The sequence below is a fragment of the Octodon degus genome, unplaced genomic scaffold (genome assembly GCF_000260255.1).
Source record: "Octodon degus isolate 3935 unplaced genomic scaffold, OctDeg1.0 scaffold00018, whole genome shotgun sequence".
NCBI lineage: Eukaryota > Metazoa > Chordata > Mammalia > Rodentia > Octodontidae > Octodon > Octodon degus.
The window spans coordinates 3,570,919-3,587,205 of NW_004524594.1; the positions used below are offsets into that span (position 1 = coordinate 3,570,919).

General features: G+C 51.1%; 1 protein-coding gene across 2 annotated transcripts in view; it reads right to left on the minus strand.

Moving 5' to 3' along the window:
- Window positions 1-16,287, minus strand: part of Ext2 (exostosin glycosyltransferase 2) — a 139,948-nt gene that overhangs the window by 1,626 nt on the left and 122,035 nt on the right. For both annotated transcript variants that reach the window (XM_023710690.1, XM_004627024.2), the window contains 3 exons: window positions 8,848-8,991; window positions 6,047-6,175; window positions 4,625-4,707 (listed from right to left, as the gene is read on the minus strand). In XM_023710690.1, the coding sequence (XP_023566458.1) occupies window positions 4,625-4,707; window positions 6,047-6,175; window positions 8,848-8,991 (356 nt within the window). The remainder of the gene's footprint in view (window positions 1-4,624; window positions 4,708-6,046; window positions 6,176-8,847; window positions 8,992-16,287) is intronic.

Here is a 16,287-nt window from a genome sequence, read left to right on the forward strand (position 1 = left end):
AGACAGACAGACAGACAGACAGACAGACAGACAGAGAGCGAGAGCGCATTACACACCCACCAGCAGCACGGAGCACTGTGCTCACCACGGGATCAAGCTGCGTGAAGACTGCTTGGCACACACGACCCCTGAATCCTCACAGCAGCCCTGGCATGGTGGTGAAGTACTCCTTTTACAACAGAGACTGAGGTGCAGAGAGGCTAAGCAATGTGTGCAAAGGTAAATGAAAGGCCTAGAAGAGTCAGAGCCAAACCCAGGCGTCCCGGCTCCTGAAGCTGAAGTCTTAATCAGGAGATGATGCCTTTTCTTTTTGTTTTAAACTGCAGGGCTCGGGATGGAACATAAGGCTTTGCATACACTAGGCAAGCAGCCCCCAGTTTGTTAATGAACATAATTCTAGGGCCCAGTGGGAGGGGCTGGAAGTGGTTGGTCTCTATTCTGTGCCAGATAACTTCCACATGAGTGTTCTAAGAATTCCCCCCGCAGCTCCACTGGTTTTAGATTAGCCTCATGTTATGGATTAGGTTAAGTAACTTGCCAAGGACCCTGAGTTAGAAAGGGGGACCTGGGCTTCAAACCCAGCCTTGCACTGGGAGTGGACCCTGGGCTCAGCACCACACTACCCTGCCTGCCAGGAATGAGCTTCCCTTCTGCTGGCACACTGGAGACTGAGGATGGCCTGAGGTTCCCCACCCAGGGAGGGGGGCGAAGGTCACTGAGCTCTGACAGAACTTGAGCACTGCCCTGGCAGCAGCCTCTCCTGCTTCAGGTTTGGCTCACAGCAGTGGCAGACCACATGGCATCTCTGTGAGGCTTCACTCTGACAGAATACAGCTTAGAAGCAGGCACAGCTTCTTGTTTCTGCCTGCACACAGACTCTGGCCAGCGAAGCCCAGCTGTGCCAGCCCAGGTACCGCTGGACACAGATGGAAGGGTCCTGGGCCGAGGGAGAGGATGAACAACTGTGTCTCTTCGGTGGCCAGCTCAGCCAGTGGGTATGGGCCAGCCTGGCTCGCTGACCGCTGCCCGGGCTCACCCGGCTCTGGCAAGTGCTGCTGGCAGAACAGCACTGCCAGTTCAGGCACTGTCAGAGGGGCACGGCTGCTCTGCTCCACATGGGGCAGGCCCTTCCTCTGCCTAGCTGGCTGGCAGTGTCCCTCTTCCTTCTCACACAGGGGACCTATCAGGAGCAGCGAGGGTGGGCAGAGCCTGCGCGCTGCTGGCGGCCACCCGAGTTGTTCTGCTGGGGGTCCGGCTCCCCTGTCAGCGCTCTTCTCTGCACTGCTTTTCCAATCAAGCACACGCCCGCCTGAGTGCTGCCAATGTCTGCTCTGCTGGAAGCATCCAGGAAAGAGAGGCCTGTGGGTTCGGTTTTCCTTCCAAACAGATGCCATTACCAAAGGTAACTGGGAGTCTCCAGGACAAATGCTGGGAAGCTAGGGGGAAGCTCACACCAGCAGGCACCATGGCGCCAGCGCTCGGGGTCTGGCGCATTTGTACCTGTACACAAGTCCTGCTTGCTGCAGAGAGGCTGGACAGGTTTTGAACTCAGGAGTGGACAGTGCGATCTTGAGATACCTATTCCCCTAGTCCAGCAGCTGAAAAGGCGGCCGTCAGGGCCCACTTCCTTAGGTCAGACAGCTGCTAAGTGGGAAACTCAGCTCTAGGCAAGGATTGGCCCACTAATATCTTCACCAATAAATTCTTCTGGCTCTTAAAGAACTAGAAGATGCTGGAAACAGATGCTGGGTAGTAAAAGCTGATCTCTTACTCAACTGAGAATTCTGATCTCAGACTCCCAAGTATCGGAATAAATACATGCACTGAACCATGAAACCCGACAGAAGGTCAGATGTGGGGAAAGTGGTTAACTACTTCCACTGTTTTGTGAAAATGTGCATTTTGTAAAGGGAACCATTAGGAAATAAAACAAGTGAAAAATTCCAGTCGAAACTATCTCCTGGGCTGTCCAGGGGGCTTAAGCTGCATCTTATCTCTCCCAACCTAAGCGCCTTGCTTAGTCATCCAGTGCCTCACCAGTAGCTGTGCTTGCAGTTGCTCTGGCTCCTCCCCCCGTGAAGTCTCTCCAAGGGACACTTGACCTGTGCTAACTCCGTCCTCAGCACCACCCCTCCCTGCGAGCACCCTCAGACCCCACCACTCCAGGAGCTACTTTTCCAAGGTCCGTCCTTGTTCCTGTCTCTGCTTCCCCGAGTCTCTCTAGGCGCTGGTTCTGTTTTCAGTTACTCTGTCTCTTAAACGTAAGAAATTACCAAGATTCTGCCCTGGGCTTTTGAGTCCGCTGTTGACTCTTACCACACAATTTTCAAGTTTTTCTCTGTTTAAAACTTCTTTCTGAAGCTCAGCTTCACACTGCACACTGCTGCTCGGCATCTACATCTACATCTGGAGGCCGGAGCTCAGTGTCACACACCTTATCGCTCTCCGCTTTCACTCCTGGCTAAACCTTCCCCACTGTTCACTTTAACTTACCTCCTCCTCTAACCTAGCCACTCCCTCCCTCCCCAGTAGGTCACTGACACTGTCCAAGGCTCTATAGTTCTCTTCCCTCAACATCAAAACTACCTCTGTTGACTTCTTTTTGGCAACCTCCTTATCCAGTTGGAACTAAGTCCTGGAACATCTTCCTTTGGGGAAAACAATCTCTTACAATCAATGCATTGCTTCCTTTCCACATTTGGCTTGCTCAAAGCTGCTACACTGGTCGTCCTCCAGCTTCTGCGTTTTCTGGTCCACCCCAAGCACCACTTTCAATCTCAAAGCAGTTCTCTAAGTCAGACCCCTGTTCAAACTTCCTCAAAGGCTCCTCAGAGCCTAAAGGAAAAAGTCCAAGCTCCTTCCCGGGGGTTCCAAGCCCCTTGCAGCCTGGCACTAACCAATCAGAATCCTGTTTCAGCCAGACCGAATCTCTCAGTGGCTACCAAGTCAGCCTCGAACTTGCTGGCCAGGCCCCTCTGAGCACGCGGCATCCCTGCCCAGAGCCTCTGGTCTGCCCAGAGCGTCACCTGTGGGGACCCTGGGCACTGCTGAAGGCTCCCTTCAGGCTGTGTCCTTTATTCTGAGTAATGAACCCAAGGAAATGCTTCCTCTCATCACTTACAGAAAGTAACACTCCGAGCCTCCCTTGGGATGCTCATGCAAACCAGCTTCGCAAGTGGCCTGTTAGTGCTGCACACGATGACCTTTAACTCCACGCCCGCTCACTGCCTTAAGCCTCTTCCCATCTGCTACCATCCCCTCTGTGTGAGGGAACGGTCAGGAGCCTCAGCAAGGAGCACAGGGCCACGTTGCTCCCTTCACTTCCTTCCCCTGCCACCATTTCAGTCAAACCTTGCAGTTGCTTGGCTTCACGCCCCCAGAGCTCCCCAAACAGAACAGAGGAGGTTTAAATACCAATGGTGTGGACTCCACCAGAACCACAGTGGGCTTCTTCCAAACGAGCTACGACTGTTAACGTCGCTGCCCTTAAACTGTGAAGTGCTTGTGATCACCAATGACAGGTAAGCTCCAAAACCACAAGAATGTCATCTCGCTTCCACAGTTGCTAACAGTCACGTTTGGGGGCAAGACATTCTCACATGGAAGACAGAAAGCGAGCTGCAGAGAGAGGTGCAGAAAAGCCCAGAGCCCAGAGCAAAGCATTCTGGGCCCAAATCCCAAGACCTGAGGGATTTTATTATGGTGTGGAGACTTCGGAAACCAATGTGCCGCAGATGGACATGAAATCTACAAACAGTTCACACATCTCTTTCTAGGCTACCATAATGTTCTTGGAAGACTGCGTGGCTCCTGGGTAACAGCAGTGCTCCTGGGACATCAAGGCTTGATGTCTCCTTTTTTTTTTTTGGCGGAACCAGGGATTGAACTCAGGCCCTTATGTTTGCCAGGCAAGTGCTTATTCTACTGAGTCATCTCCCCGGCCCCTTGATGTCTCCTTAAGAGCTGCCTTTGAGAGAATTAGGTATAACTCAGGCACATTGAAGCCTGGGTTATACCTAATAACTAAAGTGGGAACCATTGGGTCTCATTCACATTCCCATAGTCCTGGGAAGACACGGTCTCTTCTTTCACGCTTCCCTACAAGGCCCAGATTCATTTCATATGACTTATGCCTATTGAGTTACTGATGGAACTGGACTGAGAAGGGCTAGTTCAGAGCCCACCCCCCGAAGCTGGTCTTGGAAGGGCTTTTAACAGCACCAGTGAAGGCGATTTGTGTCTGGTGAGCTTGACTTCATTCTTTCTCATCCAGCTTTGTTATAACATGGAGATCTGAGCCTGCAAGACAGTCCTAAGCTCCCGGGGAGTGATCTGGCTTCCACTGAGTGGCTGCAGTAGTTTACTGCTCAGTCTGCGAGGCTGTGGAGCTTATGGCCAGCTATATTTTTAAGATCCTTGCAGCCATTGCAAATTGAGTGAGTAGCATTCCAAATTAATTCTTTGGGTGACCTGGGTTTGAACTAACCCCACTTCTACAGTGCAAAAGGAGGTGACTATGGCTACCAGCTGTCGTCCCTATATCTCTACCAGAGCCCCACAGAACAGCCGGGGCAGGAAGGAGGGTGTGGAGGCTAGCCTAGAGTCTGGCCGGAGGCCCACTCACCTCTCCACCATGTGTGTCTGGTCCAGCGAAAGCCCGTCGATGGCTGTGCACTCTGGACACTTGAATTTCTTCCGTGGGGTCACCTGGCAGAGGAGCAGACAGGCCTTGCGGTCAGTGCCAAGAACTACAGTCACACCTGTGCCACCATGCCACACCATGCTCTGTGCCATGGGCAGAGATGCTGCACACGCGCATGCGCGCACACACATACACACGCACACATGCATGCACGCACACCTCGCTACTCTTCCATTTGATTCGCGCTGGCTCAGCCAACAGGGGAACTCACAAGGGCCCAATAAAAGAGGCTTGGAGGCTTTTGCCTTCTGTAACTGGAAAGAAGTGGTGATGACAAGCTCCTTAATTCCTGTTTAATGACTGTTTTCTCACTGCCAAGGTCCTTGTATAAACACCATTTGTTCTTGCAGCCATAAGGGCGATGAAATACAGCTTCCCATAACTTTCACCGTAACCTTAGTTCCAACAGGCATGCTTTCTCCTCTTTTCTGCTAACGGCAGATGCTATGAGCAACGCCACGCTCTTGAAGATGCCGGCTTATGTGGCAATTCTAGTTAGGAAAAAGGATGGAATCATCTCTCACCCTGTGATCCCTTTCTCCGACTCCCCTCTACCTTCCTCTTACACTTCTAGCACCCCTAGCAAATGCAGGGAAGGCTGCTACCCAAACATAGTGTAGATAAGGATGGGAATAAAGTCTCAACAAACAAGGCAAAACTAAGCTGCCTAGAGACCTCATCCAGAGGAAGCAAGTGCGGCTAACAGCACCCTGAAAGTGGACCTGGGGGTGGGGGCTGCCCGAAGAGCAACTCTCACAATTTGTATTCCTTAATGTTCCTTGCAGTTAACTGCTGGGTCATTTGGAGAACTGAGGGACAGGGAGGTGGCTGGCTAAGACAAGTGTTTTCTCCTCTTTGCACGTCACTTTGTTTGCTGACGAGGAACCAGTGAAGACTGATCCACGCTTTCAGCAGGAGCTCCTGAGGAAGTGCTGAGGAGAAGTGGGAACTGCCCATTTTCCTACCTGGAATTCTCATGAGGAGGAAAGAGGTCAGGATGCCGCTACCTATGGAAAGATGGGTGCTTCCTCTCCATAGTTAGGGGTCTTTTTGGAGCGAAGTGTGAATTTCAAGAATAAATTAGACATCTTTTCAGGTCTAAAGACCACCCCTACAAGATCTCTAGTACTTTCAGCTTTTAATATGCCACGGGAAAGGTACTATCAGAAACTGGCAATTTGGTAGCTTAAAGCAGGGTTCAGGACAACCAGAGTTACATATTTATACAAAGATATGTGACCCCAGTCCAACATTTCATTTGCAGTGGTAAGAACAAACTCCAGTCAGAACTGGAGTGCAGAGATTTGCCCGTGAGAGTCAAGCCACAGAGTGGCAGTTTCTTACCTTGATGACAGCTTTCCCTGTGACGTTAGCTACCAGGAAATTCATGGCGATGTCTTCACAGTTCATGTGCGCATCCACCCAGTTCTTGATATCCCCAGGCATTTTGTAGGTATACAGGTAATTAAAATACTGTCGGGGAGACAAAAGAAGAAGCATGCAAACGGCACTTCCTTTTGGCTGATGTTGGGGCAACCAAGTCAAGGTGTGAGAACGGCTTTCTCTAGCAAGGTTAATCACAAGGCTGCATCAACACAAAGGCCAAAGGCAGGACGAGTGTGTTGGTCAAATGAGCCTGCAGCATGGGCATTATTATGGAAGGATGCACGTGCTTGTCCAAGTGGAACAAAAACAAGCCATCTGAACCTACAACAGCCCTCGCGTGTGAGACAGTGGAGAGTTAAAGGGCCAAAATAAACCAACAATGTCTATACAATAATCAATAATATGTACACATACATTCAATAATATGTACACATACATTCAAAGATTATACTTATTAGAGCTTTTTATTTGTTTTACTAACAATAAAACCTACTTTTGGACCCTTTGGCCCTGGAAAATATGATGGTACCAGTGCTGAGCTAACAAGAAACAATAGATATAAAATAGCTAAATTAAGGGGCTGGAGAGATGGCTCAGTGGTCTAAAGCACCTCCTTGGAACAAGCTTGGCAAAGCACAGGGACCGCGGTTCGATCCCCCAGCACCACATGCCAGCCAGCTGCGCCGCCTGGTGGGCTGAGCTGGCCACACACACACACACACACACACACACACACACACACACTAAATAAATGTTAAAAAAAAAAAAATTAAATTAACTGTGCTGAGTTGAACAGATCTTTCTTCCGGCAGCAGTTCCTCAGGCTACCAGCTTAATTAAACCACATGCTTCTGGGGAGCACTGCTCTATCAGTGAAGCGAATATTATGAAATCAAATGCATACAGGTTAGTCTCTGATCTCTGCCTAATAAAGTCAAAACCATAACGTGATAGTTCTCCAAAGAGAAGTACAACGGCTTATAATAAATATACAAAAGGATTTTTTTGGTACTGGGAATTAAACTCAGGACCTTGCTCTTGCTAGGCAAGTGCTTCTGCCACTGAGCTATATCCCTGGCCCAACACAAAAGGAATTTTAACTTCACAAGTAATCATGTAAATGTTAATAAGATTCACTTTTATGCAAGTAGCTAAGGGTAATTTTTAACACATTTTATGCAAGGGAGGGAATGGTAGGACATATTTCTTTTTTTTTTTTTAATATATACTCAATACAGGGTCTACAGGGTCTTACTAAATAGATTGGATTCATAGTGATTCTCCTATTTTCAGCCTCCCAAGAGCTGGGATTACAGGCATGCGCCACCATGCCCAGTCTCAATCAATGGCTCAGCGTGCCCAGGGGCCGGGGCTGGCATGGCATGCCAGGGATCAAACCCCAGCTATCTGGCCGGTCCTAGGACAGATTTCTATTGTGCTGGTGGAAGTATAAACAGGCACAAATAATACTAAAACTATCACATTGACTCTTTTTAAAAAGTCCAAAATGTAGGTTCCCTTGATACAATTCCACTTGCCGGAATCTGCCATAATGACCACGACAGCACCTCCCTGGTGGTCTAGGGGTGAGGGTTCGGCGCTCTCATAATGGTCATGAGTATAAACAAAACGTGATCCCCCGCCACTGAGCAGGAGACATCAAGCGTTACCTAAAATACCAAAATTAGAAGTTTAAATACCTAATCAGAGAGAAAGTTATAGGTGGTTTATGGAGAATGATTTGTGGCACGAATCTCAATATGCTAAGAAGTAATTGCTAATGAGGATCAGTGACATGAGAAAATGCTTGTAACACAGTGGACAAGCAAGCGTGCTGACAGTGGCGCCATGTGTGCAGGAACACATGCGAGGCAAGCTGAAAACCGCACCTGTGGACACACAGCGGTACTTGGGTTTACAAATGCTTTTGTCTGCAAACAATTTGGTTCCCAAACAGAAGTGTTTGGCAAAATTTTGTTCATGTTTGCAAACTCAGCACTGGGTAACAAACATGGCTGTCGCCATCTTGGCCACACAAACACACTGGTGGCTGTCTTTTCCAAAATCATAGAACAAGTTAAGTTCCTGAACCGAGGTAGCGCTGCAATGGTTACCTCTAAGTAATAGAATTACAAGTGACATAAATTTTCATACTTCCTGCTATAATCATGTATTGTATTTATAATGAGAAAGCTAATACATTTATTTAAAAGGAATGTAAGCCACCAACTTATGAAGGAGTTCCATTCCGGGAGAATGTTTGGAAGTTGGATTTGTTCGTAATTTGACAAAGGGAGTTATACATAGTGTACCTGTGAATCTTTTTTTTTTCTTTTCTTTTTAAGAGTAGGAAAGGGGCCAGGGAGATGGCTCAGTAGATTAAGTGCTTCCCTGGCAAGCACAAGAGCCTGAGTTCAATCCCTGGTTCCGCCAAAAAAAAAAACAAAAAAAAAAACAAAAAAAAAAAAATCAGTAGGAAAATTTATTGGAGAAAAGGAATGGGGAACAGAGAACAGGAATAGCTCCTGAGAGACAGGAAGGGTCCCAAATGGGTTACCCACACCTGTGAATCCTATAGAGGACACCCGTGAAAGTTTGTGACTTAAATGTTCATAAGTTGGAGATTTACTCTGTCGCATGACAGGGTTTTTCCAAGTCCCGAGTAGAAGGCGTTTCCATACCCAGCAGCAACGAAGGTCAAAGGAAAGCACCCCCCCCGCCCCCCGCGTGTGTTCTGTGGCCCAGGCTGCACCTCCTACCTTATGGTAAAAAGCTGCTCCTGTGAGCACCATGGACACCTCGTTAGTCCACTCTGACTCATACTTCCACTTATTCATCTCGTGGTCCCAGAGGTGCAGGCGACCCGGGTAGCCCACCAGCCGATCAGGAAATTCCCGCCAGACCTGGGGACCAAAGCACAGCCACAGTCATCCCCAGGGACACATGGTTACCAGCAGGCTTCTGAGGCCATCCAACGGTTCCCCTGGCAGTCTGTGAAGACAGACACTCAGTCTGATCTCCTCCAAAACTTCTTGTGTGTGCCTGGAAATTTCAAGCGCTGTGGCAGCACAGCTTATTGTGTTGGGCAAATGATACACGAAGCAGGTTTCATTCTTTTTTTTTTTTAGTTTTCTGGTGCAGGATCTCACTACACAGCTTGGACTCTAGTGATCCTCCTGCTTTCAGCTTCCCTAGCTGGGATTACAGGCATGTACCACCAGGTCTGGACTCTGTTGCTAGCTCAGCACACCTGGGGGCAGGGCCAGCGTGGCATGTGGAGCCAAGGATCAAACCCTGGCGCCTGCGCTCAACTAGGCAGGCGCTAAGTCTGCTGAGCTATCCAGCCGGCCCTGCAGGCTTCATTCTTAGCAAAGGTGCAAAGGAAGAATAACAGGAATGCTGCCACTCACAGCTGCCTGGATTTATATTAAACTGCTCCTTCTGAAAATTTACAAGTCTTTGCTTCTTTTTATTCTTTTTAAAAAAGCATCCATTTTCCCTGAGCACACATTCGGTCCTACAACCCAGTCAAAGCCCTCATGCATGTAGATGATCTTTCTGATACTGCGCTCTGTGACACACTGAGCACAAGCGCTTGGTTTCTGTGTTTGGAACAGTTTTGAACCCAATGTAGTTAGTCCACAGGTGATAAGGCCCTTCTCAGACTTCCACCACGGATTTCCACATAATAGAGCTTAACCTTTAGAGGAGCAGAAGCCCCGACCACAGCCGCACACTGACACTCATGGCTGGCTGTGCGCCCCTTCTGTCCCCGGCCGCAGGCTGACTAACAGCCAGGTTCTCCTGAGGGGCCTGGCGTAGGCCTGGCTTGCTGCCCCAAGCCCCTCTCGTTAAGGCATCACATCTAGTTTCAGTCGCTTGAAAAGCCGCCTGTAGTGACCTCTCAAGTATGTCTAGCTCTGGATGTTCCCAAGACAGCCAACCCCTTACTATGTCTACCTGGACAGAGAACAGGCATCTTGGCCTACTGTGGCCAAAACAGGACTGTTGATCCCCTGTCCCTGACCAGCACCCCCAGCCCCAGCCTCCATGCCAGGGAATGCGTGGCTGACTGCTGGGGCCTCTGCCATCCCTTCCTGTCCTCACTCTAATTTCACCAGCATGGTCACTTTATCCGCGGCTACCTGATCCAGCCTGGTGACGGCCTTCAGCAGTGTCCCTGCTGCCACTCCTGTCCTTCTAACCTTCGGCGCATGGCCTCTCTGCAAGGACTATTCCTGAAGAACACCAGAATATCGTGTGTTCTAGCGCATAGGCAAGTTGAAGCGTCAGGCTCTCCCTCTTTCTGCCCGCAGTTATTTTCACCCATTAGTACGAGTCACCAGGGTTACATTCCAAGGTGCTGCTGCTGAGTCCCAGAGGCGGTGTCACCACCAGGCCCCAGCATGGCCAGTGTGCCGGCAGCCTCCTCCTCTTTTCTATTTTTCCAGGGTGCTGTAATAAGTTACCACAAAGAGGGGTTGTAGAGCAGCAGAAACTTGCCTCAAGGGCTGCAGCCCAAGGCCAGGCATCACCAGGTTCACACTGCCGCTGCCACCTGCAGGGAGAGAGCCTCCCACACTCCTGGGCCTGGAAGTCCCTGTCACCGTGGTACTGCTCCAAGCCCACAGCTTCATGTGCTCACCTCCCTCAGCATGAGCCTTCTCTGGTTCCTCTCCCACACCCCAGCAACTTTTCTGTCCTGGGACATCAAGACCCCAGGCCCTGTGCATGTGCTCTCCTAGCTCCACAGTAGGCTGGTATCTTTACACTGGCCAGTTCTCTGCTTATGTGCCGCATATTCTGAGAGGCCTAGACCTTCCCATCTAGGGCAAATGTAGCCCCAGTCCTTGTAGGGACTTGTTGGTCTCCAGGAGATTTAGAAAATAAAGATGAGAGAATAGCTGAGGTCAGTTGGAGGCCTGCTTGTCTGATTGGCAAAGGACCTGAACAACAACAGCAGAGGCATTTACTTATACCTCTGCAAAGTTAGCATCACGAGACATGAGGCTGCTTAGCAACTAATTCCTGAACCTGTCCAGGCAGGATGCTCTCCTCAACACTGATGTAGCTTGACGGCTCTAGGCACTGCGGCCCCGTCTTGCCCTCACACATATGGCCGATTTCCAGCTCCTTCTCTTGTTGTTCCCTTTCCACCCCTCACTCTGCTTCACCAGCTTCACTCTCCATGTTCATGCTGCTACTGGTGATGTACTTATCTTGACCTACTTCCTGCTGGAGCAGGACAGAGTCCCTCCCATTCATGTGGGCATCCCATGCACAGAGAACTACACCCCCCACAGCTGCTGAACAAGCATGGTTCAGAGCCAGAGGGAAAATGCACCGAGGCGGTGCCCCCGTCCCAGCACACCCCTCAGTCCAGGTGGGTCAGCACTGACCATCCATGAGGGTGCCAGGCAGCTCGGGGGCGATGTGCAGTCACAGCAGCACGCGGCTCCCAGTCCTTCTGGAAGTGTGGGACAGCTGCAGAGCCACTGTGCTCGCTGTCTCGGCCCAGGCCTCCTTGGGATGCTCTGCGTGATTTCAGGGGATGCCAGACCTGCGCTCTGGGTGTGGTGGCCTAGGGCTGTGAGGAGAACTTCCCTCCTCGGGAGCGTCTCACCAACCGTGGTTGGCGGCCGGCCTTGCGGACACCAGAGTGTACCTAACAGAGTTCATCAGCCACAGGCACCGCCCAAGTAGCTGCAGACTTGTGAAGCCGTGTCAGACATTTCCTTAGCTGAGTGGGCTGCTGCTGAGTTCCCTCTGCTCTGGGGTTTGTATTTCAACAGATTAGAATAATAAGATACGATCACTGTTTTATAGAACCCAGAGCGGCACCTGGGCCGGCAAGCCAGCTCCCCGCTTAGCACCATGCACCGAGGGTGCCCAGGACACAGTGCCACACCCCTGGCTCACTGTGGGGGCCTAATGGGGCCTTCTGGAGGTCCAGGCCTGCGGGCGACACCTTAGGAACACAGGTAGAGGAGAGCAGTGGGCACAGGGAGGTAGCACCCCATTCTGCCAAAGCACGTCTCCTCCTTCCCTTCTTCATGAGTCCTTTGCACCCCAATCTGTGGCTGTCATTATCACTGGGTCTGCTGTAAAGTCAAATGCTTTTAAGATTTCAGTAAGGAGCTCTGTCGGCAAAAGACACCCAGCAGACTTCTCTCCAGGGGGACTGACTGTGGTGACACCGAGTCACATGATGCTGCAGAGTACTGCACTCCAGGCACCAGAGATGCCCTGGATCTCAGATTCCTTGGACCCTTCTGCGAGCACCATTCTCCTGTGGGGCCTCTCTGCCCTTGACTTATTCCAGGCAGCTGGATACAATCAAGATACCATCCTCGCCACTTCATCTATAACCCTGCAGCCGACTGTAGGATCAAGACAGAGTGGAGGGGAACGGGATGGCCCTCTAATCCAGCCCTAGTGTAGAATGAAGTCGATTATGTATACAGTAAAGCATTTTCCCAGCCTGAGAGCCCCCCTCTCATGGCCCCCACCCCCTACTCCAATGCAGCCTTTCTTCCTACCCCAGGGAGCTGCCCTGGGGTCAGCTCTTGTGGTCCTGCCAGATGCCTGAGCAAGCTGTAGCATAGGCATCTGAAACTCCACACCATGCCTGCAGTGCTGGGATCGGCGCTTCCAAGGCCCGTCCACAGCACGAGCTGCCAGAGCCCTCCGGGCCTCACGTCTGCATCTATTTTTAATCACACACATCATTTTGGACAAACTTGTCTCTCAGGATAGACTCTTTGCCTTGCTCAGGGCCCTGTGACAGTGTTGGCCTTTGGGACACACACTGGCACTGTTCAAATGTGGATTGTCACGCTGGGACACCACTCTCCAGCTTCTCTCTCTATTCTAATTTCTGCACTGTTGGCCCCAAACGCCTCTTACCTGATCACAGGAATAGCTTCCTCTCCCATGCGTGCCTACTTGGCCACTTTTAGAAGTTGTTTTTTTTTTTTTTTTTAATTGAAAACAAGACAAGCCAGGCCTGGTGGGACATACCTGAAATCCCAGCACTCAGGAGGCTGAGACAGGAGGATTTTCAAGAGTTCAAGCCCAGCCTCGGCCACTTAAGAGAATTCAAGGCTGGCCTGAGACACATAACAAATCCTGTCTTAAAAACTAAATAAGACAAAATCCCCAAAGCCTCCGGAGTTCTTTCACGCGTTTCCATCGCCACAGGATCAAAATAAGAATTTCCGAGGGCCAGGGAGATAGCTCAGTAGAATAAGCACTTGCCTGGCAAGTGCAAGGGCCCGAGTTCAATCCCAGGTTCAAAAAATAACTTCCATTTTGGTTTGAAAGCTCTCCAGGCAAAAGGCAAAAGAGACTCTCCTACAGAAAGTGCCCTGGGGGCCATGGGCCTTGCAGACCCAGGACAAGCTCTGTGCTGGCAGATTCAAAGTGGCTGCTTTCATTTTACCATCTGTAAAACCAGGGTTTGGGTTCCACAAAGTCTAATGTCCTTTTAGGGGCTAAATTCTTATATCTTCCTCCTCATTAACCTGTCCTCAAGGATCTAACCCATGAGCTGCACAACAATCTGGCCTGCTCCTCTTGCTCCGCTAAATGCTGTGCACACATGGGTACCCGAAGTGCGCCTGGAAAGGGGCGGCTGCGAGGCCGTGCTAACCACAGGCAGCCGCAGGAAGCAGGCTGGGAGCCCGGAAGGTGCAGCGCAGGTGGTGCCCATCTGGCCAGGCGGGCTGAAACCGTGGGTCAGCACCAGGAGGACAGCCACACTCTGAAGTGGCTGCTGCAGTCGCCAGCCACTCACAGCCACAGCTCTGCAGGGCTGGTGGGAGGGTGGTGCAAGGGTCAGGACTTGTGAACCAAGAAAGGGGCTGCAAACTGCCAGGGGAAGCGGGGGAGGGCAGATCCAGGATGCACTCCCTGGGCCCTGGCTTTGTTTCTTTCCTCTCAGCTCCTCCACGGTTTTCTCTCTCTTTAACTAGCCAAGTGGCACAGCACGCCTGGGCACCGGCCTGAGCCCTGTGCGGTGCCTGGGTCAGTGCAGTTAGGTGCAGGGAGCCCAGTGTGCCAGCATCCGTGAATAAGCAGCTCTTCCCCTTTCTGGCCTCATCTCGCGTGGTGCCCAGATGGGAAGGGGCAGTGCCGGCTGCCACAGTGGCCCAGGCACACATTCACTCCCGTCCCTCTGGGACCGCAGCACACCTGAGATCAAATGGAACAGAGGGACTTTGTTATTAGTCCCTGTGTATTAGTTTGTAGGGGGCAGGGTTTTTTTTTTAAATCAAGGAGGTACTCTGCAAAAAGCCTGGGACACAATTAAATGCTGCTGCAAACATCTGGAGCAGGGGGGCCCAGAAGTCACCACCGACAAATGCCCATGTGTTACATTTGAAACCAGACCTGTCCAGCCACTATGGTCTGCCTGAAAGCCCTTCTTTCCAAGTCAACACAAGGTTCTAGTTAAAATAAGTCAAGCAGGAGAACCAGGAGGCTTCTGGAGTCCTGCTGGCAGTCTCTGGAACCCCAGCTTCCCTGGAGGGGAGGCCCTGGTGCCAACACAAGATGCTCACTCCTTTCCCTTCAGCCAAGGGAAAGAGTGGGAAGGGCCACAGCTGACAGGATGCGCTGTATCTGCTGGTGAACTCCACAACTGGGAGAGTACTAAGGAGCTGGCTCCGAGTCACCTGTCTCATCCCTGCACCTGTAGCTGGCTGGCTGGGGCACCACCATGCCCTCTGCTGGGGCCCATCTAAGCTATGCCTGAGATCACCTAGATGGCAGATACCACTCGGCCCACTTCCCTCTCCGCACACGAGAGGAAGCAGCTCCCTCAACGAGCACTGCTGGGCTGACCTACCCTGGTCCTAGCACCCAGCCTGGTCCTCCGTTCGTGAAGCCCTACGATTTCTTGTTCTTCTGACTCCAGTGAGCTCCTTGCCTCCCAGAAACCAGATGGAACCAAGAAGCTGAGGTCACATGCAGCCTGGTGGTGGGCACAGTGACACTGCAACACTCCCCTAGTGAGCAGGCAGGTAGCATCGGAGCAGGGAAGAGGAGGGGAACACGGCCCAACCCTCCACTCACACCACACTCATCTTCCAAGAGCTGGAGGCTCTTCACGAATGAGGTTCTCTTTTAGCAAAAAAGAGGGGCACATGCTCACCCCATTAAGAGAGGGGCTCTTGAAGGCTGTGTGTAACAAGCAAGTGCAATTCCACATCATATTCGAGGCCGACTGGAACCTTGTAACTGCAGCTCGGGGCAGAGAAGGAAATGTTGGGGAGGCCGGCTGGAGGAAAGTGAACTGCATCTGCTCTTTTCATGAGACTCTCCTAGGAGGCAGTAAGGAGGGAGCTACATGAAACGGAGTGGGAGATGGGCCAAGGCTGCACAGTGGTTAGTTCGCTTTGTGCCCCTCAAGGCCCCTTGTAAATGACATCGTTCTTATCTTCTTAACTGCAGCTTCAGTTGGGTGGCACCATCAGTAACCCTGGTCTTGGGAGAACACTTAGTGCAGGGACAGGACGAGTGCTGTGCATGGGTGGCTCTGGTCCTGCAGTGGGGAAGCAGAGCCTTGACCAGGATGCGAGAACGATGCCCGCACCTTGGAAATGCCCAGGGGATCCGGGCGAGGCTCCAGGTCAGTGCTGGGAGCCCGGGACAGCAGCTCTGTCCAGCAGGGAGGGGATGAACATTCCCACCGGTGGCAGCACCTGGTGCTGCCTATCACTGGGGTCAGGGACACCGCTGCAAACTGGCCAAGCCCCTCCATTCCCTCCTCCTTGTGCAGAAACAAGTTAAGTCACTGATGACAAGCTCCGTGGTCCCGACTGACTCCAAAGTATAAATGAGGCTCTGGGATAGTTCCTTGGTGAGTTAAGTTGGACCCGGTGTCCCCTGTGGGTGTTGAACCCCAGGACCTCTTGCTGGACAATCAAGAGGAGGAGGGATTTTTTTCCAAGTTACTTATTTATTTATATTCCATCCATTACTGATAATTTGAGATGGATTATAGAACAAAGGAAAAACTAAATTAAAATGTAACAGTGTTTTCCACAGTATTAAGAGATTCGGCCTGTCTGTTATTCCAGCTACTCGGGAAGATCTACAGTTCCAGGATAGAGTGGCAACTTGGGAAGACCCTGCCTCAAAATGAAAAATACGAATGGCTGGGGATGCATCTCTGGTACCACCACCAAAAAAAAAAA